The sequence below is a fragment of the Oncorhynchus tshawytscha genome, linkage group LG28 (genome assembly GCF_018296145.1).
Source record: "Oncorhynchus tshawytscha isolate Ot180627B linkage group LG28, Otsh_v2.0, whole genome shotgun sequence".
NCBI lineage: Eukaryota > Metazoa > Chordata > Actinopteri > Salmoniformes > Salmonidae > Oncorhynchus > Oncorhynchus tshawytscha.
Genome location: NC_056456.1, coordinates 27471795 through 27495236, shown reverse-complemented (window position 1 = coordinate 27495236; position 23442 = coordinate 27471795). Strand labels below are relative to the sequence as shown.

At 45.0% G+C, this 23442-nt stretch overlaps 2 protein-coding genes and 1 long non-coding RNA gene across 3 annotated transcripts in view; all 3 read left to right on the top strand.

Annotated features, from left to right (window-relative positions):
- Nucleotides 1-7416, top strand: part of LOC121841223 (alpha-actinin-2-like) — a gene marked incomplete at its 5' end in the record, with an annotated part of 29388 nt that extends 21972 nt beyond the window's left edge. The window contains 2 exon segments of the mRNA XM_042308303.1: nt 3881-4039; nt 5424-7416. Coding sequence (XP_042164237.1) covers nt 3881-4039; nt 5424-5582 — 318 coding nt within the window.
- A 1124-nt stretch (nt 7417-8540) lies between these two features.
- Nucleotides 8541-10059, top strand: LOC112241215. The gene is made up of 2 exons (XR_006080254.1): nt 8541-9539; nt 9834-10059. It is a non-coding gene; the product is annotated as an uncharacterized LOC112241215 (long non-coding RNA).
- A 602-nt stretch (nt 10060-10661) lies between these two features.
- LOC112241213 (methionine synthase-like) overlaps nt 10662-23442 on the top strand; it is a gene marked incomplete at its 3' end in the record, with an annotated part of 46546 nt that continues 33765 nt past the window's right edge. The window contains 13 exon segments of the mRNA XM_042308305.1: nt 10662-10867; nt 11966-12037; nt 12197-12345; nt 13021-13110; nt 14002-14032; nt 14334-14477; nt 15360-15388; nt 15391-15468; nt 17499-17558; nt 19265-19359; nt 22076-22116; nt 22119-22175; nt 22293-22354. Coding sequence (XP_042164239.1) covers nt 10831-10867; nt 11966-12037; nt 12197-12345; nt 13021-13110; nt 14002-14032; nt 14334-14477; nt 15360-15388; nt 15391-15468; nt 17499-17558; nt 19265-19359; nt 22076-22116; nt 22119-22175; nt 22293-22354 — 945 coding nt within the window.

Below are 23442 nucleotides of genomic sequence, written 5' to 3'. Positions count from 1 at the left end.
GTCCCCCAGTCATTAATGGTAGAGTCACCCCAGTCATTAATGGTAGAGTCACCCCAGTCATTAATGGTAGAGTCACCCCCAGTCATTAATGGTAGAGTCACCCCCAGTCATTAATGGTAGAGTCACCCCAGTCATTAATGGTAGAGTCACCCCAGTCATTAATGGTAGAGTCACCCCCAGTCATTAATGGTAGAGTCACCCCCAGTCATTAATGGTAGAGTCACCCCAGTCAGTCATTAATGGTAGAGTCACCCCCAGTCATTAATGGTAGAGTCACCCCCAGTCATTAATGGTAGAGTCACCCCCAGTCATTAATGGTAGACCCCAGTCATTAATGGTAGAGTCACCCCAGTCATTAATGGTAGAGTCACCCCCAGTCATTAATGGTAGAGTCACCCCAGTCCAGTCACCCCCAGTCATTAATGGTAGAGTCACCCCCAGTCATTAATGGTAGAGTCACCCCCAGTCATTAATGGTAGAGTCACCCCCAGTCATTAATGGTAGAGTCACCCCAGTCATTAATGGTAGAGTCACCCCCAGTCATTAATGGTAGAGTCACCCCCAGTCATTAATGTCACCCCCAGTCATTAATGGTACAGTCACCCCCAGTCATTAATGGTAGAGTCACCCCCAGTCATTAATGGTAGAGTCACCCCCAGTCATTAATGGTAGAGTCACCCCCATTAATGGTAGAGTCAGTCATTAATGGTAGAGTCACAGAGTCACCCCCAGTCATTAATGGTAGAGTCACCCCCAGTCATTAATGGTAGAGTCACCCCCCCCAGTCATTAATGGTAGAGTCACCCCCAGTCATTAATGGTAGAGTCACCCCCAGTCATTAATGGTAGAGTCACCCCCAGTCATTAATGGTAGAGTCACCCCCAGTCATTAATGGTAGAGTCACCCCAGTCATTAATGGTAGAGTCACCCCAGTCATTAATGGTAGAGTCACCCCCAGTCATTAATGGTAGAGTCACCCCCAGTCATTAATGGTAGAGTCACCCCAGTCATTAATGGTAGAGTCCCCCAGTCATTAATGACAGATTCACAGATAACAGACTGGTCTCTCTCTGTAGTGTTCAGATAACAGACTGGTCTCTCTCTGTAGTGTTCAGATAACAGACTGGTCTCTCTCTCTGTAGTGTGCAGATAACAGACTGGTCTCTCTCTGTAGTGTTCAGATAACAGACTGGTCTCTCTCTCTGTAGTGTGCAGATAACAGACTGGTCTCTCTCTCTGTAGTGTACAGATAACAGGCTGGTCTCTCTCTGTAGTGTTCAGATAACAGACTGGTCTCTCTCTCTGTAGTGTACAGATAACAGACTGGTCTCTCTCTGTAGTGTTCAGATAACAGACTGGTCTCTCTCTCTGTAGTGTACAGATAACAGGCTGGTCTCTCTCTGTAGTGTGCAGATAACAGACTGGTCTCTCTCTGTAGTGTGCAGATAACAAACTGGTCTCTCTCTGTAGTGTGCAGATAACAGACTGGTCTCTCTCTGTAGTGTGCAGATAACAGACTGGTCTCTCTCTGTAGTGTGCAGATAACAAACTGGTCTCTCTCTGTAGTGTGCAGATAACAGACTGGTCTCTCTCTGTAGTGTGCAGATAACAGACTGGTCTCTCTCTGTAGTGTTCAGATAACAGACTGGTCTCTCTCTGTAGTGTGCAGATAACAGACTGGTCTCTCTCTGTAGTGTGCAGATAACAAACTGGTCTCTCTCTGTAGTGTGCAGATAACAGACTGGTCTCTCTCTGTAGTGTGCAGATAACAGACTGGTCTCTCTCTCTGTAGTGTTCAGATAACAGACTGGTCTCTCTCTCTGCAGTGTGCAGATAACAGACTGGTCTCTCTCTGTAGTGTGCAGATAACAGGTGGCCCAAATGGTACCCTATTACCCATATACTGCCCTAGTTTTGACCAGAACACATAGGGCTCATAGGGTCCATAGGGCCCTGGTCAAAAATAGGGCACTATAAAGGGAATAGGTTGCCATTTGGGACACGGCCTGGCCACTGCTGATCCCTACTCTGGCGTGCTAATCAAACATTACCCTTTACCGGGTTGGCCATGACTAATGTATCAAACATGACCCTTTACCAGGTAGGACATGAGTAATGTATCAAACATAACCCTTTATCAGGTAGGACATGAGTACATAACCCTTTACCAGGTAGGACATGAGTAATGTATCAAACATAACCCTTTATCAGGTAGGACATGAGTACATAACCCTTTACCAGGTAGGACATGAGTAAATGTATCAAACATAACCCTTTATCAGGTAGGACATGAGTACATAACCCTTTACCAGGTAGGACATGAGTAATGTATCAAACATAACCTTTACCAGGTAGGACATGAGTAATGTATCAAACATAACCTTTACCAGGTAGGACATGAGTAATGTATCAAACATAACTCTTTACCAGGTAGGACATACTTTGAGTCAATGGACAAACTATCCAACCTTTCCAAACAAGCTGAGTAATGCCATACAAACTCCTTCCGTGGCCTCCAACTGCTCTTAAACGCTAGTAAAACCAAATGCATGCTTTTCAACCGATCGCTGCCTGCACCCTCATGCCCGATTGACATCACCACCCTGGATGGTTCCGACCTTGAATATGTGGACATCTATAAGTACCTAGGTGTCTGGCAACTGCAAACTCTCCTTCCAGACTCATATCAAACATCTCCAATCGAAAATCAAATCAAGAGTCGGCTTTCTATTCCTGGTAACAAAGCCTCCTTCACTCAGCCAAGCTTACCTAGTAAAACTGACTATCCTTCCGATCCTCATTTCTCTATGTCATCCAAAATGGCTTCCAACACTCTACTCAGCAAACTGGATCAGTCTATCACAGTGCCATCCGTTTTGTCACTAAAGCACCTTATACCACCCACCACCGACCTGGCTCTAGTCGGCTGGACATATTCGTCGCCAGACCCACTGGCTCTCAGGTCATCTCAAGTCCATGCTAGGTAAAGCTCCGCCTTATCTCAGTTCACTGGTCACGATGGCAACACCCATCCGTAGCACGCGCTCCAGCAGGTGTATCTCACTGATCATCCCTAAAGCCAACACCTCATTTGGCCGCCTTTCGTTCCAGTACTCTGCTGCCTGTGACTGGAAGAATCTGAAAATCGCTGAAGTTGGAGACTTTTATCTCCTCACCAACTTCAAACATCAGCTATCTGAGCAGCTAACCGATCGCTGCTGCTGTACATAGTCTATTGGAGCCCACCCATTTTCACCTACCTCATCCCCATACTGTTTTTATTTATTTACTTGCTCTTTTGCACACCAATATCTCTACCTGTACATGACCATCTGATCATTTATCACTCCAGTGTTAATCTGCAAAATTCAAATTATTCGCCTACCTCCTCACTGCCTTTTGCACACATTGTATATAGACTCCCCTTTGTTTTCTACTGTGTTATTGACTTGTCAATTGTTTATTCCATGTGTAACTCTGTGTTGTCTGCTCACACTGCTATGCTTTATCTTGGCTCTCTCAGTTGCAAATGAGAACTTGTTCTCAACTGGCCTACCTGGTTAAATAAAGGTGAAATAAAAATAAATAAAATAAAAGGACATGAGTAATGTATCAAACATAACCCTTTACCAGGTAGGACATGAGTAATGTATCAAACATAACTCTTTACCAGCTAGGACATGAGTAGCACAGCCATCTTATCTGTCTGTTATTCTCAACCTGATTGACTCAATGTTAGCCTGGTTCCAGATCAGTTTGTTATGTCACCTGACAATGACCATATGTATTGGCAAGACAGCACAAACAGATCTGGGTCCTCAAAATCAATGTGTCTGTTGTCATGATGTAGCCTGGTTCCACTCTGCTCTGTGATTTGTAGGGAGAGTCTGAGTTTGCCCGCATCATTTCTCTAGTGGATCCCAACGGGTCCAACAAGGTGACCTTCCAGTCCTTCGTTGACTTCATGACTAGAGAGACGTCCTACTCAGACACCTCAGAGCAGGTCCTCGCCTCCTTCAAGATCCTGGCTGCTGATAAGGTGGGAAGTGATGGTTCTCTGTCTGTCTCTCTCACTCGCTTCCTCTGTGTCTCTCTCACTCGCTTCCTCTGTGTCTCTCTCACTCGCTTCCTCTCTGTCTCTCTCACTGGCTTCCTCTCTGTCTCTCTCACTCGCTTCCTCTCTGTCTCTCTCACTGGCTTCCTCTCTGTCTCTGTCTGTCTCTCTCACTCGCTTCCTCTCTGTCTCTCTCACTGGCTTCCTCTCTGTCTCTCTCACTCGCTTCCTCTCTGTCTCTCTCACTGGCTTCCTCTCTGTCTCTCTCACTCGCTTCCTCTCTGTCTCTCTCACTGCCTTCCTCTCTGTCTCTCTCACTGGCTTCCTCTCTGTCTCTGTCTGTCTCTCTCAGGATGCCCCTCTCTGTCTCTCTCACTCACTTCCTCTCTGTCTCTCTCACTTCCTCTCTGTCTCTCTCACTCGCTTCCTCTCTGTCTCTCTCACTCGCTTCCTCTCTGTCTCTCTCACTCACTTCCTCTGTGTCTCTGTCTGTCTCTGTCACTCGCTTCCTCTCTGTCTCTCTCACTCGCTTCCTCTCTGTCTCTGTCACTCGCTTCCTCTCTGTCTCTGTCACTCGCTTCCTCTCTGTCTCTGTCACTCGCTTCCTCTGTGTCTCTTTCACTCGCTTCCTCTCTCACTCGCTTCCTCTCTGTCTCTCTCACTCACTTCCTCTCTGTCTCTGTCTGTCTCTCTCACTCGCTTCCTCTCTGTCTCTCTCACTCGCTTCCTCTCTGTCTCTCTCACTCACTTCCTCTCTGTCTCTGTCACTGGCTTCCTCTCTGTCTCTCTCACTCACTTCCTCTCTGTCTCTGTCACTCGCTTCCTCTCTGTCTCTCTCACTCACTTCCTCTCTGTCTCTGTCACTTGCTTCCTCTCTGTCTCTCTCACTCACTTCCTCTCTGTCTCTGTCTGTCTCTTCCTCTTTGTCTCTGTCTGTCTCTTCCTCTCTGTCTCTCTCACTCACTTCCTCTCTGTCTCTGTCTGTCTCTTCCTCTCTGTCTCTCTCACTCACTTCCTCTCTGTCTCTGTCTGTCTCTTCCTCTCTGTCTCTGTCTGTCTCTTCCTCTCTGTCTCTGTCTGTCTCTTCCTCTCTGTCTCTGTCTGTCTCTTCCTCTCTGTCTCTGTCTGTCTCTTCCTCTCTGTCTCTGTCTGTCTCTTCCTCTCTGTCTCTGTCTGTCTCTTCCTCTCTGTCTCTGTCTGTCTCTTCCTCTTTCACCCCTTTCCTTTATCCGTCTCGTGCATGCTTACTCTCTCGAGCACTTTCTCTCTCTCTAGACAAGTCATGTCTCAATTTCTTTAAAAGTTTATTTTACGACGTCATCTCAAATGTGTTCACTAATGTCACTCTGTGTCGTATCCTTTTCCATAGCCCTTCATCCTGCTGGAGGAGCTGCGTAGAGAGCTGCCACCTGAGCAGGCAGAGTACTGTATCTCCAGGATGCCCCTGTACAATGGGCCTGACGGGGTCCCAGGGGCTCTGGACTACACTGCCTTCTCCACGGCCCTCTATGGGGAGAGCGACCTCTAGCTTCACACACCAGAAATGCACCCTGACCTTGTGTCAGTCTCACCCCATTTTGTTCCACACATTTACATCTAAATTGATTCGTATTTTGACCGGTACTAAAGGGAGTTATATTTTTGAGAAATTCCAAAGCATTTTAAAGCCGTTTCATGAGTGTATGATGTTTAAAGAGTAGGGAGAAATATTTATTTCAAAGGACTGAGCAGGATTCATTCACTAGATTAAGAAAAAAATTATGACTCAGTAAATGTGAAATTTACATGTGAGTCACATAAAAGTAACTCACTCATAAAAAGTAACTTACACTTAAAAGTAACTCACTCATAAAAAGTAACTTACACTTAAAAGTAACATACACATCAAATGTAACTGACACATAAGAAGTAACTGACACATAAGAAGTAACTGACACATCAGAAGTAACTGACACATCAGAAGTAACTGACACATAAGAAGTAACTGACACATAAGAAGTAACTGACACATAAGAAGTAACTGACACATAAGAAGTAACTGACACATCAGAAGTAACTGACACATCAGAAGTAACTGACACATAAGAAGTAACTGACACATAAGAAGCGCTACTAAGTTATTTGCTAGTCACCTATGGAGACCTAAAGATGTGAATTCATGAGAAGCTTGTATTGTATCAGTGTTTGCACTCTTCTAAATTAGTACATAAAAAACACGTTTTTGCCTCGTCTGTTCAGTGTCTAAAATGAATGAAAAGGACACAGTATGCTAGCCTGGACTCAGGTCTGATCTAACCTAGCCTGGACTCAGGTCTGATCTAACCTAGCCTGGTCCCAGATCTGATCCCACAGCCTGGTCCCAGATCTGATCTCTCTAGCCTGATCTCAGATCAGATCTCACTAGCCTGGACTCAGGTCTGATCTAACCTAGCCTGGACTCAGGTCTGATCCCACAGCCTGGTCCCAGATCTGATCTCTCTAGCCTGATCTCAGATCAGATCTAACCTAGCCTGGTCTCAGATCTGATCTCACTAGCCTGGTCTCAGATCTGATCCCACAGCCTGGTCCCAGATCTGATCTCTCTAGCCTGATCTCAGATCTGATCTAACCTAGCCTGGTCCCAGATCTGATCTCACCTAGTCCCAGAACTGATCTCACCTAGCCTGGTCCCAGATCTAATCTCACCAATCTGGTCCCAGATCTGATCTCACTAGCCTGGTCCCAGACCTGATCTTACTAGCCTGGTCCTAGATCTGATCCCACACCCTGGTCCCAGATCTGATCTCACTAACCCTTGTCCCAGATCTGATCTCAGATCTGATCTCACCCAGCCTGGTCACAGATCTGATCTCTCTAGTCTGGTCTCAGATCTGATCTCTCTAGTCTGGTCTCAGATCTGATCTCACTAGCCTGGTCCTAGATCTGATCTCACTGACCTGGTCCCAGATCTGATCTCACTAGCCTGGTGCCAGAGCTGATCTGACTAGCCTGGTCCCAGATCTGATCACACTAGCCTGGTGCCAGTTCTGATCTCTACAGCTCTCTCTATAATTCATCCAGGCTACATTATAATCCACCCAGGCTACATTATAATTCACCCAGGCTACATTATAATCCCCGCCAGGCTACATTATAATTCACCCAGGCTACATTATAATTCACCCAGGCTACATTATAATCCCCCAGGATACATTATAATCTACCCAGGCTATATTATAATCCCCCACCCAGGCTACATTATAATCCACCCAGGCTACATTATACTTCACACAGGCTACATTATAATTCACCCAGGCTACATTATAATTCACCCAGGCTACATTATAATCCACCCAGGCTATATTATAACCCCCCACCCAGGCTACATTATAATCCCCCAGGCTACATTATAATCCCACCCAGGCTACATTATAATCCACCCAGACTACATTATAATCCACCCAGGCTACATTATAATCCCACCCAGGCTACATTATAATCCCACCCAGGCTACATTATAATCCACCCAGGCTACATTATAATCTACCCAGGCTACATTATAATCCCCCAGGCTATATTATAATCCCACCCAGGCTACATTATAATCCACCCAGGCTACATTATAATCCACCCAGGCTACATTATAATCCACCCAGGCTACATTATAATTCACCCAGGCTACATTATAATTCACCCAGGCTACATTATAATCCCCCAGACTACATTATAATCCCCCAGGATACATTATAATCCCCCAGGCTACATTATAATCCACCCAGGCTACATTATAATCCCCCAGGCTACATTACAATCCACCCAGGCTACATTATAATCCCCCAGGCTACATTATAATTCACCCAGGCTACATTATAATCCCCCCCCCAGGCTACATTACATTCACCAGGTTACAATATAATCCCACCCAGGCTACATTATAATCCACACAGGCTACATTATAACCCCCAGGCTACATTATAATCCACCCAGGCTACATTATAATCCACCCAGGCTACATTATAATCCACCCAGGCTACATTATAACCCCCCAGGCTACATTATAATCCACCCAGGCTACATTATAATCTATCCAGGCTACATTATAATCTATCCAGGCTACATTATAATCCCCCAGGCTACATTACAATCCACCCAGGCTACATTATAATCCCCCAGGCTACATTATAATTCACCCAGGCTACATTATAATCCCCCAGGCTACATTACATTCACCAGGCTACAATATAATCCCACCCAGGCTACATTATAATCCACACAGGCTACATTATAACCCCCCCCAGGCTACATTATAATCCACCCAGGCTACATTATAATCCCCCCAGGCTACATTATAATTCACCCAGGCTACATTATAATTCACCCAGGCTACATTATAATTCACCCAGGCTACATTATAATCCCACCCAGGCTACATTATAATCCCACCCAGGCTACATTATAATCCCCCAGGCTACATTATAATCCACCCAGACTACATTATAATCCCCCAGGCTACATTATAATCCACCCAGGCTACATTATAATCCACCCAGGCTACATTATAATTCACCCAGGCTACATTATAATTCACACAGGCTACATTATAATCTCCCCAGGCTACATTATAATCCACCCAGGCTACTTTATAATTCACCCAGACTACATTATAATCCCCCAGGCTACATTATAATCCACCCAGGCTACATTATAATCCCACCCAGGCTACATTATAATCCACCCAGGCTACATTACATTCGCCAGGCTACTTTATAATCCACCCAGGCTAAATTACATCCACCCAGGCTACATTATAATCCCCCAGGCTACATTATAATCCACCCAGACTACATTATAATCCCCCAGGCTACATTATAATCCACCCCAGACTACATTATAAACCCCCCAGGCTATATTATAATCCCCCAGGCTACATTATAATCCCCAGGCTATATTATAATCCCCCCAGACTACATTATAATCCCACCCAGGCTACATTATAATCCACCCAGGCCACATTATAATCCCACCCAGGCTACATTATAATCCCACCCAGGCTACATTATAATCCCCCAGGCTACATTATAATCCACCCAGGCTACATTATAATCCACCCAGGCCACATTATAATCCCCCAGGCTATATTATAATCCCCCAGACTACATTATAATCCCACCCAGGCTACATTATAATCCCACCCAGGCCACATTATAATCCCACCCAGGCTACATTATAATCCCACCCAGGCTACATTATAATCCCCCCAGGCTACATTATAATCCACCCAGGCTACCAGTATGTCAGAACTGCAGTACTATTTGTCAAAACGAGTGAAAATTTGGGTTTCATGATTAGAGTAGAGTCAAGTTTCCCCTAAAGACTGATCTTGAGTCAGTCTGGCGTTTCTCCCCATTAATGTTTTGTGTAAAGCTTGGGGGAGGGGAAGCTAATCCTAGGTCTGTACCTAGGGGAAGCTGATCCTAGGTCTGTCCCTAGGGGAAGCTGATCCTAGGTCTGTCCCTAGGGGAAGCTGATCCTAGGTCTGTCCCTAGGGGAAGCTGATCCTAGGTCTGTCCCTAGGGGAAGCTGTTCCTAGGTCTGTCCCTAGGGGAAGCTGATCCTAGGTCTGTCCCTAGGGGAAGCTGATCCTAGGTCTGTCCCTAGGTCTGTCCCTAGGGAAGCTGATCCTAGGTCTGTCCCTAGGGAAGCTGATCCTAGGTCTGTTCCTAGGGGAAGCTGATCCTAGGTCTGTCCCTAGGGGAAGCTGATCTAGGTCTAGGTCTGTCCCTAGGGAAGCTGATCCTAGGTCTGTACCTAGGGGAAACGTTCACCCCAGAGCCTCATGATATGGCAGAAACTAGTGTGTGTTGATGCCAGAAACAAAAATAATATAACTGTAAAATAACGAACTGTTTTGTCTGGGTAAAACTACAACATTTAGTCCCCTCAGCAGCCGGTGTGGAGTCTGAAGTTATGAAGCGTTACTAGTGTAAGGCAAACGAGCAGAAAATAAACTCTGTGATTAAAACGTCTTGGTTGTTTTTCTTCTGTTTTAGCTGGACGTTCTGAATATCCGAGTGATACCTGTTGATTACGGCACAATACAGGCAGATGGACTTTTAGATTCTTTTAGGACATGTTTTTCCCCTCAGGTTTTACTTTCTAGGTGTTGTCAAGAAACGAATAAAATAACATCAATCGAAATCAATACATTTTCAGACATGATTTTAAACGCCTTATTTAAATAAAAGGCTTTGTAATCTGTGTCAAACCAGCGTTCCCCTTTCAGAGAGCGGACACCTACAACATGTAATCAGATCGGTACAGGCACGTCATATCGTAGTAGTTCTTCTCCTGGAAGGACCTGAATGTTGCTCAATCAAACCTGCGCCTGCGTGGTTCTGCGGCGTGTGGTTCTATAGTGGTTCCGCAGCGTGCAGCGTGGTGGTTCCGCAGCGTGCAGCGTGGTGGGTCCGCAGCGTGCAGCGCAGCGTGGTGGTTGCAGCGTGGTGGTTCCGCAGCGTGCAGCGTGGTTCAGCGCAGCGTGGTTGCAGCGTGCAGCGTGGTTCCAGCGTGCAGCGTGGTTCCGCAGCGTGCAGCGTAGTTCCGCAGCGTGCAGCGTGGTTCCGCAGCGTGCAGCGTAGTTCCGCAGCGTGCAGCTCCTCCACGCCAGACGGAGGAAAGTGATTTATGGACATTGAGTTGACAAGCGGCCGCCGGCAGGGTCAGTGTTGGTTGCTCTCTTCAGGCACATTTTGTTCCTTTGCAGTTAAAACAGGCAGAAGAAGGAGAATTACAACGCCATGGCTCCTACAATATATGAGAGCTCAACAACAAAAGGTAAACTGTTGCAACTTCCTGGTTTAGTATTTAGATATGAGCTGGCTGCCTAGCAGCTGTCAATGACTGGCTAGATAGTTGCAGTTGGTTAGTTAGCTGCATATCCACGTCAATTAACGGTCGACATTTTCCCATCCAGCTACCCTAAATGACAAACGTTTTTATTTATTCATTCATAGATAGATAGATAGATAGATTGATAGCTACATAGCAGCTAGTCAACATGTGCTGTCTGCATGTCCCCCTGCCTGGTAGAGTAACGTTAACAAAACACGGGCAGAGAGATAGATAGATAGTAACTTGGGTCGCAATGTCAGGACACCAAACGTTTCTAGAACCTAACGGAAACGAAACGGGAGGGGACCTGCATTTGTCCAATAAAAACTCTGGTGTTATTTGGAAAACTCGAGTTGAACTGAATTTGTAGAATATATAAACTCTCGTTTTAGTTGCAAAATGTGTAACTAACTGTTTCCATTGGACAAATTAATGTAAGTCTTATCCCCGTTCCGTTTGTTTCCATTTTAAGAAACGTTTTACAACTGAACAGGCGTAATGAATACACCCCAGTTGGCCTGACACGTGTAAACCACTTCCCTGTAAACAAGCGAGTTAACTTAACATCTTATCTCGGTAATGGACAACTGGTGGGTCTTTTGTAGATCAACCCCCCTCCACAGAAATATTATTATATATATACAGTACCAGTCAAAGGTTTGGACACACCTACTCATTCCAGGGGTTTTCTTTATTTGATTTTTCACTATTTTCTACCTTGTAGAATAATAGTGAAGACATCAACTATGAAATAACACATATGGAATCATGTAGTAACCAAAAAAAGTGTTAAACAAATCAAACTATATTTTATATTTGAGATTCTTCAAAGGAGCCACCATTTGCCTTAAATGATAGCCTGGCATTCTCTCAACCAGTTTATAGAACAATATTAACAAGTAATATGCTAACTGCAGACCTGCCCTAGAGGCTGAGCTCAGGGAGCTGTTGGGGAAGAGGATCATGATACTAGGATGGAGGGAAGGGCACATATTTAACATGTCATAACCATATTAACATGTAATATGTTGCATACCTCAGGTAGTGGCCCTAGCAGACCTGCCCTAGAGGCTGAGCTCAGGGAGCTGTTGGGGAAGAGGATCATGATACTAGATGGAGGGATGGGCACCATATTCCAGGAGATGTCATAAGGAATATTAACATGTAAAGTTGCATACCCACAGCCTGTAGGGCTAGTAGACCTGCATCCTAGAGGCTGAGCACAGGGAGTCATCTACAATATACACAAGGGGAAGAGGATCATGATACTAGATGGAGGGATGGGCACCATGATCCAGGAGAGGCGATTGGAGGAGGAACACTTCAGGGGGGAGGAGTTTAAAGACCACACCCACAGCCTGAAGGGCAACAACGACCTGCTGAGCATCACACAGAGTGATGTCATCTACAATATACACAAGGTACGGTGATGTCATCTACAATATACACAAGGTACGGTGATGTCATCTACAATATACACAAGGTACGGTGATGTCATCTACAATATACACAAGGTACGGTGATGTCACCTACAACATACACAAGGTACGGTGATGTCATCAAAAACATGCACAAGGTACGGTGATGTCATCAAAATCATGCACAAGGTACGGTGATGTCATCTACAATATACACAAGGTACAGTGATGTCATCTACAATATACACAAGGTACGGTGATGTCACCTACAACATGCACAAGGTCCGGTGAGTGGAGTTAAAGAGTGGTTCACGTTATCCAGGACAGCAACACACCGAAAGGTTGCAAGTTCAAATCCCTGAGCGGACAAGGTACAAATCTGTCGTTCTGCCCCTGAACAAGGCAGTTAACCCACTGTTCCTAGGCAGTCATTGAAAATAAGAATTTGTTCTTAACTGACTTGCCTGGTTAAATTAAGGCCAAATAAAATGCAACAGTCTGTTACGCCCTAGTAATAATTAACCTGCACCTAGAATTGTTGATCTGTTATTGAGACGTATTTTCGGTCTTTTTGTGGGAGAGAGAGACTGGCGGACAGGATGAGATGACCTCTTTTTGTTTGGTGAAACCCTGCTGCGTGGATAAGCATTGACGTTCCTCTCTTGTGTTTGTTCCTAGGAATACCTGCTGGCCGGGGCAGACATCATTGAGACCAACACTTTCAGTAGCACCTGTATCGCCCAAGCCGACTACGGACTGGGACACTTGGTAAGAGAACGGGTCAGTGGGGCGGTCTGTAGAATAACACTCCGATCACCAATCAGAAGCTGTTATCGCAATATCAGATCACCAATCAGAAGCTGTTATCGCAACATCAGATCACCAATCAAAAGCTGTTATCGCAATATCAGATCACCAATCAGAAGCTGTTATCGCAACATCAGATCACCAATCAAAAGCTGTTATCACAACATCAGATCACCAATCAGAAGCTGTTATCACAACATCAAATCACCAATCAAAGCTGTTATTATCAGCAAAGCTGTTATCAGATCACCAATCAAAGCTGTTATTGCAATATCAGATCACCAATCAGAGGCTGTTATCATCAACATCAGATCAGATCACCAATCAAAAGCTGTTATGCAATATCAAATCACCAATCAGAAGCTGTTATCGCAACATCAGATCACCAATCAAAAGCTGTTATCGCAACATCAGATCACCAATCAAAAGCTGTTATCGCAATATCAGATCACAATCAGTTATCGAAGCTCAAAAGCTGTTATCGCAACATCAGTAAGCTGTTATCGCAATATCTAAAGGTGACAGACACAATAAAGCTGTTATCGCAACATCAGATCACCAATCAAAAGCTGTTATTGAATATCAGATCACCAATCAGGGCTGTCGTATGAACATCAGATCAGCAATCAAAAGCTGTTATTGCAATATCAGATCACCAATCAGAAGCTGTTATCGCAACATCAGATCACCCAATCAGAAGCTGTTATCACAACATCAAATCACCAATCAGAAGCTGTTATCGCAACATCAGATCACATGTCGTCAGTAAGGGATGGGTTCCTAAAGGTGACTTGACACAATAAATGTCTCACTCACTCATTCAGGTTGTTTGACTCCCTGATGTTTTCCCAGGCCTATCGTATGAACAAGGTATCAGCAGAGGGTTGTTTAACTCCCTGATGTTTTCCCAGGCCTATCGTATGAACAAGGTATCAGCAGAGGGTTGTTTGACTCCCTGATGTTTTCCCAGGCCTATTTGACAGGTTGCAGCAGAGGGTTGTTTAACTCCCTGATGTATTTCCCAGGCCTATTGTAATGATCACAACATTGTGCAGAAATAGATGTGTATTTCAGTGTTTGACATCACCAACAGACAGGTCAGCTGATAAAGATGTATTTCGTGTTTGGATGACAACAAAAAGATGTGTACCCGTATTTGACATTGACAACATTGTGTGTAATAGATGTGTATTTCCGTGTTTGTACCTCACAAACCTTTGTTTTTTTATTACCAGGTTGTAAGAGATACGTGGCAGGGGCCGTGGGCCCCACCAATAAAACCCTGTCTGTGTCTCCCTCAGTGGAAAGACCAGACTTCAGGAACGTCAGTAAGAGAACAGCTTGTTGTCTTAGGCTTCTTCCTTGTCTTTCTACTGATGTCACTGCAAAGTGGCAGAATGGCAGGTGTTTTCAGAGCCCCTTACAGTGGTGACATGTCACTACAGACCTGCGCTATATAGCTGTCTGTTAACCTATCAGGGTCTATAAGGCCTCTCAGACCTACACTATGTATCTGTTACCCTATCAGGGTCTATAAGGCCTCTCAGTCCTACACTATGTATCTGTTACCCTATCAGGGTCTATAAGGCCTCTCAGTCCTACACTATGTATCTGTTACCCTCTCAGACCTACACTATGTATCTGTTACCCTCTCAGACCTACACTATGTATCTGTTACCCTCTCAGACCTACACTATGTATCTGTTACCCTATCAGACCTACACTATGTATCTGTTACCCTCTCAGACCTACACTATGTATCTGTTACCCTATCAGACCTACACTATGTATCTGTTACCCTATCAGACCTACACTATGTATCTGTTACCCTATCAGACCTACACTATGTATCTGTTACCCTCTCAGACCTACACTATGTATCTGTTACCCTCTCAGACCTACACTATGTATCTGTTACCCTCTCAGACCTACACTATGTATCTGTTACCCTCTCAGACCTACACTATGTGTCTGTTACCCTCTCAGACCTACACTATGTATCTGTTATCAGTATCTGTTACCCTCTCAGACCTACACTATGTATCTGTTACCCTCTCAGACCTACACTATGTATCTGGTACCCTATCAGGTCTATAAGGCCTCTCAGGTGACTCTTGATAAACCATTGGTAACCTCCAGAGTTGACAGTACTCTCTCTGATGGTGCTACACTATGTAGCTGTTCCTGTCAAGGTCTTAAGGCCCCCTCAGCCTTTGATGAGCTGGCTGAGGCCTATCGACCGAGCAGGTCCGGGGTCTGTTGGATGGAGGAGCGGATATTATCATGGTGGAGACCATCTTTGACACGGCCAACGCCAAGGTACACCTTCTTCACTATGCTGTCTTCATCACTGACTGTCATCTAGTTTCTCTCCTTCACTCGCTGTCATCATCACTGACTGTCTTCATCACCACTCGCTGTCTTCATCACTGACTGTCATCTAGTTTCTCTTCTTCACTCAGCTGTCTTCATCACTGACTCTCTTCATCACCACCCTCTCAGACCTACACCTGACTGTCATCATCACTGACTGTCATCATCACTGACTGTCATCTAGTTTCTCTTCTTCACTACTGTCTTCATCACTGACTGTCTTCATCACTGACTGTCTTCATCACTGACTGTCATCACCACTGACTGTCATCTAGTTTCTCTTCTTCACTATGCTGTCTTCATCACTGACTGTCATCATCACCACTGACTGTCATCATCACCACTGACTGTCTTCATCACTGACTGTCTTCATCACTGACTGTCATCATCACTGACTGTCATCTCCAGAGTTTCTCTTCTGATGGTCACTGAGCGTCCTGTCTTCATCACTGACTGTCATCTAGTTTCTCTTCTTCACTCGCTGTCTTCATCACCACTGACTGTCTTCATCACTGACTGTCATCATCACTGACTGTCATCTAGTTTCTCTTCACTCGCTGTCATCATCACTGACTGTCATCACCACTGACTGTCTTCATCACTGACTGTCATCATCACTGACTGTCATCATCACTGACTCTTCATCACCACTGACTGTCTTCATCACTGACTGTCTTCACCACTGACTGTCTTCATCACTGACTGTCTTCACTGACTGTCTTCATCACTGACTGTCATCATCACCACTGACTGTCTTCATCACTGACTGTCATCATCACTGTCTTCATCACTGACTGTCATCTAGTTTCTCTTCACTCGCTGTCATCATCACTGACTGTCATCACCACTGACTGTCTTCATCACTGACTGTCATCATCACTGACTGTCATCATCACTGACTGTCATCACCACTGACTGTCTTCATCGCTGACTGTCTTCACCACTGACTGTCTTCATCACCACTGACTGTCTTCATCACCACTGACTGTCTTCATCACTGACTGTCATCATCACTGACTGTCATTAAGTTTCTCTTCATCACTCGCTGTCTTCATCACTGACTGTCATCATCACTGACTGTCATCTGTCTTCATCACCACTGACTGTCTTCATCACTGACTGTCATCACTTCACTGACTGTCTTCATCACTGACTGTCTTCACCACTGACTGTCTTCACCACTGACTGTCTTCACCACTGACTGTCTTCATCACTGACTGTCTTCACCACTGACTGTCTTCACCACTGACTGTCTTCACCACTGACTGTCATCTATCTCACTCGCTGTCTCATCACTGACTGTCTTCACCACTGACTGTCTTCACCACTGACTGTCTTCATCACTGACTGTCTTCACCACTGACTGTCATCACCACTGACTGTCTTCTTCACTCACTGTCTTCACCACTGACTGTCTTCACCACTGACTGTCTTCACCACTGACTGTCATCACTTCACTGACTGTCTTCATCTGACTGTCATCACCACTGACTGTCTTCATCACTGACTGTCTTCACCACTGACTGTCATCTAGTTTCTCTTCTTCACTCTGACTGTCTTCATCACTGACTGTCTTCACCACTGACTGACTGTCTTCACCACTGACTGTCTTCATCACTGACTGTCATCACCACTGACTGTCATCTAGTTTCTCTTCTTCACTGTCATCATCACTGACTGTCATCACCACTGACTGTCTTCACCACTGACTGTCTTCACCACTGACTGTCATCCAGTTGTCTTCACCACTGACTGTCTTCACCACTGACTGTCATCTAGTTTCTCTTCTGACTGTCTTCACTGACTGTCTTCATCACTGACTGTCTTCACCACTGACTGTCTTCACCACTGACTGTCTTCATCACTGACTGTCATCTAGTTTCTATCAATGTGATTCTAGTTTTACATACGTTTCCATACAATTGATCATAATCAATGTATCAATTTAATTTGTTTATTTTTATCTTGTCATAAAGGCAGCACTGTTTGCTATCGACAAACTGTTTGAAGAGAGCTACGAACCCAGACCTATATTTGTAAGTATGAATTCTGTCTGTTGTCAGTGTCTTGCCAGTATATTTCTGAGTTAAATTACCACTGTTAACAACCACTGTGATCTCGCGCTAGACAGACTTCTTTCTTGTTGTTTATCATTCCGTCTGATTACATGGTACCTGTCTTGACGGCATCAAACTGAGAGAAGCTAGCTAACGAGGCCAATTGAGGCTAGCCATAACGTTACTGTGCTTCTCACCGTCCTACAGTTAGGTAACGAGGCTAATTGAGGCTGCTAGCCATAACGTTACTGTGCTTCTCACCGTCCTACAGTTAGGTAACGAGGCTAATTGAGGCTGCTAGCCATAACTTTACTGTGCTTCTCACCTTCCTACAGTTAGCCAACGAGACTAATTGAGGCTGCTAGCCATAACGTTACTGTGCTTCTCACCGTCCTACAGTTAGCTAATGAGGCTAATTGAGGCTGCTAGCCATAACGTTACTGTGCTTCTCACCGTCCTACAATTAGCTAATGAGGCTGCTAGCCATAACGTTACTGTGCTTCTCACCGTTCTACAGTTAGCTAACGAGGCGAATTGAGGCTGCTAGCCATAACGTTACTGTGCTTCTCACCGTCCTACAGTTAGCTAACGAGGCTAATTGAGGCTGCTAGCCATAACGTTACTGTGCTTCTCACCGTCCTACAGTTAGCTAACGAGGCTAATTGAGGCTGCTAGCCATAACGTTACTGTGCTTCTCACCGTCCTACAGTTAGCTAACGAGGCTAATTGAGGCTGCTAGCCATAACATTACTGTGCTTCTCACCGTCCTACAGTTAGCTAACGAGGCTAATTGAGGCTGCTAGCCATAACGTTACTGTGCTTCTCACTACAGTTAGCTACGCATAACTCCATTCAGATTATATCCTAAACAGCAGCCTACATGTTGGCTTTGGTTGTTGTAGCCTTTTCTCGCTCTCAATTCACTTGTAATTAGGTCATTTCTATTCCTTCTTCCATTGATTTAGATGTCTCCCTAACTTGCTTGACCACACAAGCGGAGACGCAATCCAATTGTCTCTCTGTCTCCGCGGGAAGCGTCAGGATCAGAGCCTTTTTCCAAATCATTAAAATACACGGAACAAAAATATAAACGCAGGACTGAACTCTCTCAGGACAGATTGATTGTGTTTCTAGATATCAGGCACCATCGTGGACAGGAGTGGTTGCTAATCTCAGGACAGATTGATTGTGTTTCTAGATATCAGGCACCATCGTGGACAGGAGTGGTCGTACTCTCTCAGGACAGATTGATTGTGTTTCTAGATATCAGGCACCATCGTGGACAGGAGTGGTCGAACTCTCTCAGGACAGATTGATTGTGTTTCTAGATATCAGGCACCATCGTAGACAGGAGTGGTCGTACTCTCTCAGGACAGATTGATTGATTGTGTTTCTAGATATCAGGCACCATCGTACTCTCTCAGGACAGATTGAGGAGTGGTAGACAGGAGTGGTCGAACTCTCTCAGGACAGATTGATTGTGTTTCTAGATATCAGGCACCATCGTAGACAGGAGTGGTCGTACTCTCTCAGGACAGATTGATTGTGTTTCTAGATATCAGGCACCATCGTGGACAGGAGTGGTCGTACTCTCTCAGGACAGATTGATTGTGTTTCTAGATATCAGGCACCATCGTGGACAGGAGTGGTCGTACTCTCTCAGGACAGATTGATTGTGTTTCTAGATATCAGGCACCATCGTGGACAGGAGTGGTCGTACTCTCTCAGGACAGACAGGAGAGGCCTTCGTCATCAGTGTGTCCCATGCCAAACCCCTCTGGTGAGTCATTACATTCTGCTTCAGGACTTCAATACTACCTTGTTGTTGTTGTTGTTGTCGTTGACTTCCACCGGTTTGTCCTCAAGTTTCGTGCCGTTTGATATTCAAATAGACTTCAAACTTCAGATCTGCAACATCTGACCTCATCAGACTGGGCCTCAATACGCTGATATCTGACCTCATCAGACTGGGCCTCAATAGGCTGATATACAATTTGTTACTGTGTTATTCTGACCTCATCAGACTGGGCCTCAATACGCTGACATCTGACCTCATCAGACTGGGCCTCAATACGCTGATATCTGACCTCATCAGACTGGGCCTCAATACGCTGATATCTGACCTCATCAGACTGGGCCTCAATAGGCTGATATCTGACCTCATCAGACTGGGCCTCAATAGGCTGATATCTGACCTCATCAGACTGGGCCTCAATAGGCTGATATCTGACCTCATCTAGACTGGGCCTCAATAGGCTGATATCTGACCTCATCAGACTGGGCCTCAATAGGCTGATATCTGACCTCATCAGACTGGGCCTCAATACGCTGATATCTGACCTCATCAGACTGCGCCTCAATAGGCTGATATCTGACCTCATCAGACTGGGCCTCAATACGCTGATATACAGTGTGTTACTGTGTTATTCTGACCTCATCAGACTGGGCCTCAATACGCTGACATCTGACCTCATCAGACTGGGCCTCAATAGGCTGATATCTGACCTCATCAGACTGGGCCTCAATAGGCTGATATCTGACCTCATCAGACTGGGCCTCAATAGGCTGATATCTGACCTCTCAGACTGGGCCTCATCATCTGACCTCATCAGACTGGGCCTCAATAGGCTGATATCTGACCTCATCAGACTGGGACTGGGCCTCAATAGGCTGATATCTGACCTCATCAGACTGGGCCTCAATAGGCTGATATCTGACCTCATCAGACTGGGCCTCAATAGCTGATATCTGACCTCATCAGACTGCGCCTCAATAGGCTGATATCTGACCTCATCAGACTGGGCTTCAATAGGCTGATATACACTCATGTGTTACTGTGTTATTCTGACCTCATCAGACTGGGCCTCAAGCTGACCTCATCAGACTCTCAATACATCTGACCTCATCAGACTGGGCCTCAATAGGCTGATATACAGACTTTGCCTCACTGCTGTTATTCTGACCTCATCAGGCTGATATGACCTCATCAGACTGGGCCTCAATAGGCAACATCTGACCTCATCAGACTGGGCCTCAATAGGCTGATATCTGACCTCATCAGACTGGGCCTCAATAGGCTGATATCTGACCTCATCAGACTGGGCCTCAATAGGCTGATATCTGACCTCATCAGACTGGGCCTAGGCATATACAATGGTTACTGTGTTATTCTGACCTCATCAGAGATGAATGGCCTACAACAGGCTGATATCTGGCCTCATCAGACTGGGACCTCATCAATGAATGGCTGATATCTGACCTCATCAGACTGGGCCTCAATAGGCTGATATCTGACCTCATCAGACTGGGCCTCAATAGGCTGATATCTGACCTCATCAGACTGGGCCTCAATAGGCTGATATCTGACCTCATCAGACTGGGCCTCAATAGGCTGATATCTGACCTCATCAGACTGGGCCTCAATAGGCTGATATCTGACCTCATCAGACTGGGCCTCAATAGGCTGATATCTGACCTCATCAGACTGGGCCTCAATAGGCTGATATCTGACCTCATCAGACTGGGCCTCAATAGGCTGATATCTGACCTCATCAGACTGGGCCTCAATAGGCTGATATCTGACCTCATCAGACTGGGCCTCAATAGGCTGATATCTGACCTCATCAGACTGGGCCTCAATAGGCTGATATCTGACCTCATCAGACTGGGCCTCAATAGGCTGATATCTGACCTCATCAGACTGGGCCTCAATAGGCTGATATCTGACCTCATCAGACTGGGCCTCAATAGGCTGATATCTGACCTCATCAGACTGGGCCTCAATAGGCTGATATCTGACCTCATCAGACTGGGACTCAATAGGCTGATATCTGACCTCATCAGACTGGGCCTCAATAGGCTGATATACAGTGTGCTACTGTGTTATTCTGACCTCATCAGACTGGGCCTCAATAGGTTGATATACAGTGTGCTACTGTGTTATTCTGACCTCATCAGACTGGGCCTCAATAGGCTGATATCTGACCTCATCAGACTGGGACTCAATAGGCTGATATACAATGTGTTACTGTGTGTTATTCTGACCTCATCAGACTGGGACTCAATAGGCTGATATCTGACCTCATCAGACTGGGCCTCAATAGGTTGATATACAATGTGTTACTGTTTTATTCTGACCTCATCAGACTGGGACTCAATAGGCTGACTGTGTTATCTGACCTCTCAGACTGGGCCTCAGGCTGACTCAGACTGGGCCTCAATAGGCTGATATAGAGTGTGTTACTGTGTATTATTCTGAACTCATCAGACTGGGCCTCAATAGGCTGATATCTGACCTCATCAGACTGGGCCTCAATAGGCTGATATACAGTGTTACTGTGCTATTCTGACCTCATCAGACTGGGCCTCAATAGGCTGATATACAATGTTACTGTATATTATTCTGACCTCATCAGACTGGGCCTCAATAGGCTGATATCTGACCTCATCAGACTGGGCCTCAATCGGCTGATATACAGTGTGTTCTTCTCTTCCAGTATTGGTCTTAACTGTGCCTTAGGAGCCACTGAGATGAGGCCTTTATTCAGGCTATTGGGAAATGCACAACGGCTCACGTCTTATGCTACCCCAATGCAGGTAACCAGCACCCATCCGCCCCCACTCACCCGGCAACTTAGCATCTAGCTAGCTCACCTTTTCTCTGTGTGTTCACAACCAACGATCTGCCGTTTTCACACCCTCTGCTTGTTTCAGGTCTCCCCAATACGTTCGGTGGATACGATGAGACCCCGGAGTTGACAGCCTCACATTTAAAGGTCAACTTATTGATTTATAGCTGGTCTACCCGATCTATTGATTTATAGCTGGTCTACACAATGAATGATCTATCGATTTGATTCAGACAAATTAATAAATATCATACCCCTCAAAATGCTAACCTCCCCTGTTATTGTAATGGTGAGAGGTTAGCATGTGTTTGAGAGGTTAGCATGGCTAACCTCCCTGTTATTGTATGAGGTTAGCATGTTTTAAAATGCTAACCTCCCCTGTTATTGTAATGGTGAGAGGTTAGCATGTTTTAGGGTATGATATAAAATGCTAACCTCCCTGTTATTGTAATGGTGAGAGGTTAGCATGTTTTAGGGGGTATGATATAAAATGCTAACCTCCCTGTTATTGTAATGGTGAGAGGTTAGCATGTTTTAGGGGTATGATATAAAATGCTAACCTCCCTGTTATTGTAATGGTGAGAGGTTAGCATGTCTTGGGGGTATGATATAAAATGCTAACCTCACCTGTTATTGTAATGGTGAGAGGTTAGCATGTTTTAGGGGCTAAGATATAAAATGCTAACCTCCCCTGTTATTGTAATGGTGAGAGGTTAGCATGTTTTAGGGGGTATGATATAAAATGCTAACCTCCCCTGTTATTGTAATGGTGAGAGGTTAGCATGTTTTAGGGGTATGATTATCCCCTGTAACCTAAGATATAAAATGCATTAGGTTAGCATGTTTTCAGGATATAAAATTATCCGTAAGAGGTTAGCATGTTTTAGGGGCTAAGATATAAAATCCACTGTTATTTAATGGTAGAAATGTTACGTAAACATATTCTATTCTCTTTCACAATAAAAGTGAATCCAAAATGACACTATACATGATTTACCATTTTAATCAGATTACCAAATAATCTGAAAAACAACCAAAACAAACAGCCAATACATCCAACACGTTCATAGAGTCACAAGCGTGATGTAATGATTGTGTGCTTGGTATATGGGACCAAATACTAAACGCTTGGCTACTTTAATACACAGTGAATTTGTCCCAATACTTTTGGTCCCCTAAAATGGGGGGGGGCTATGTACATAAAGGGCTGTAATCTCTAAACGGGTCACCTGATA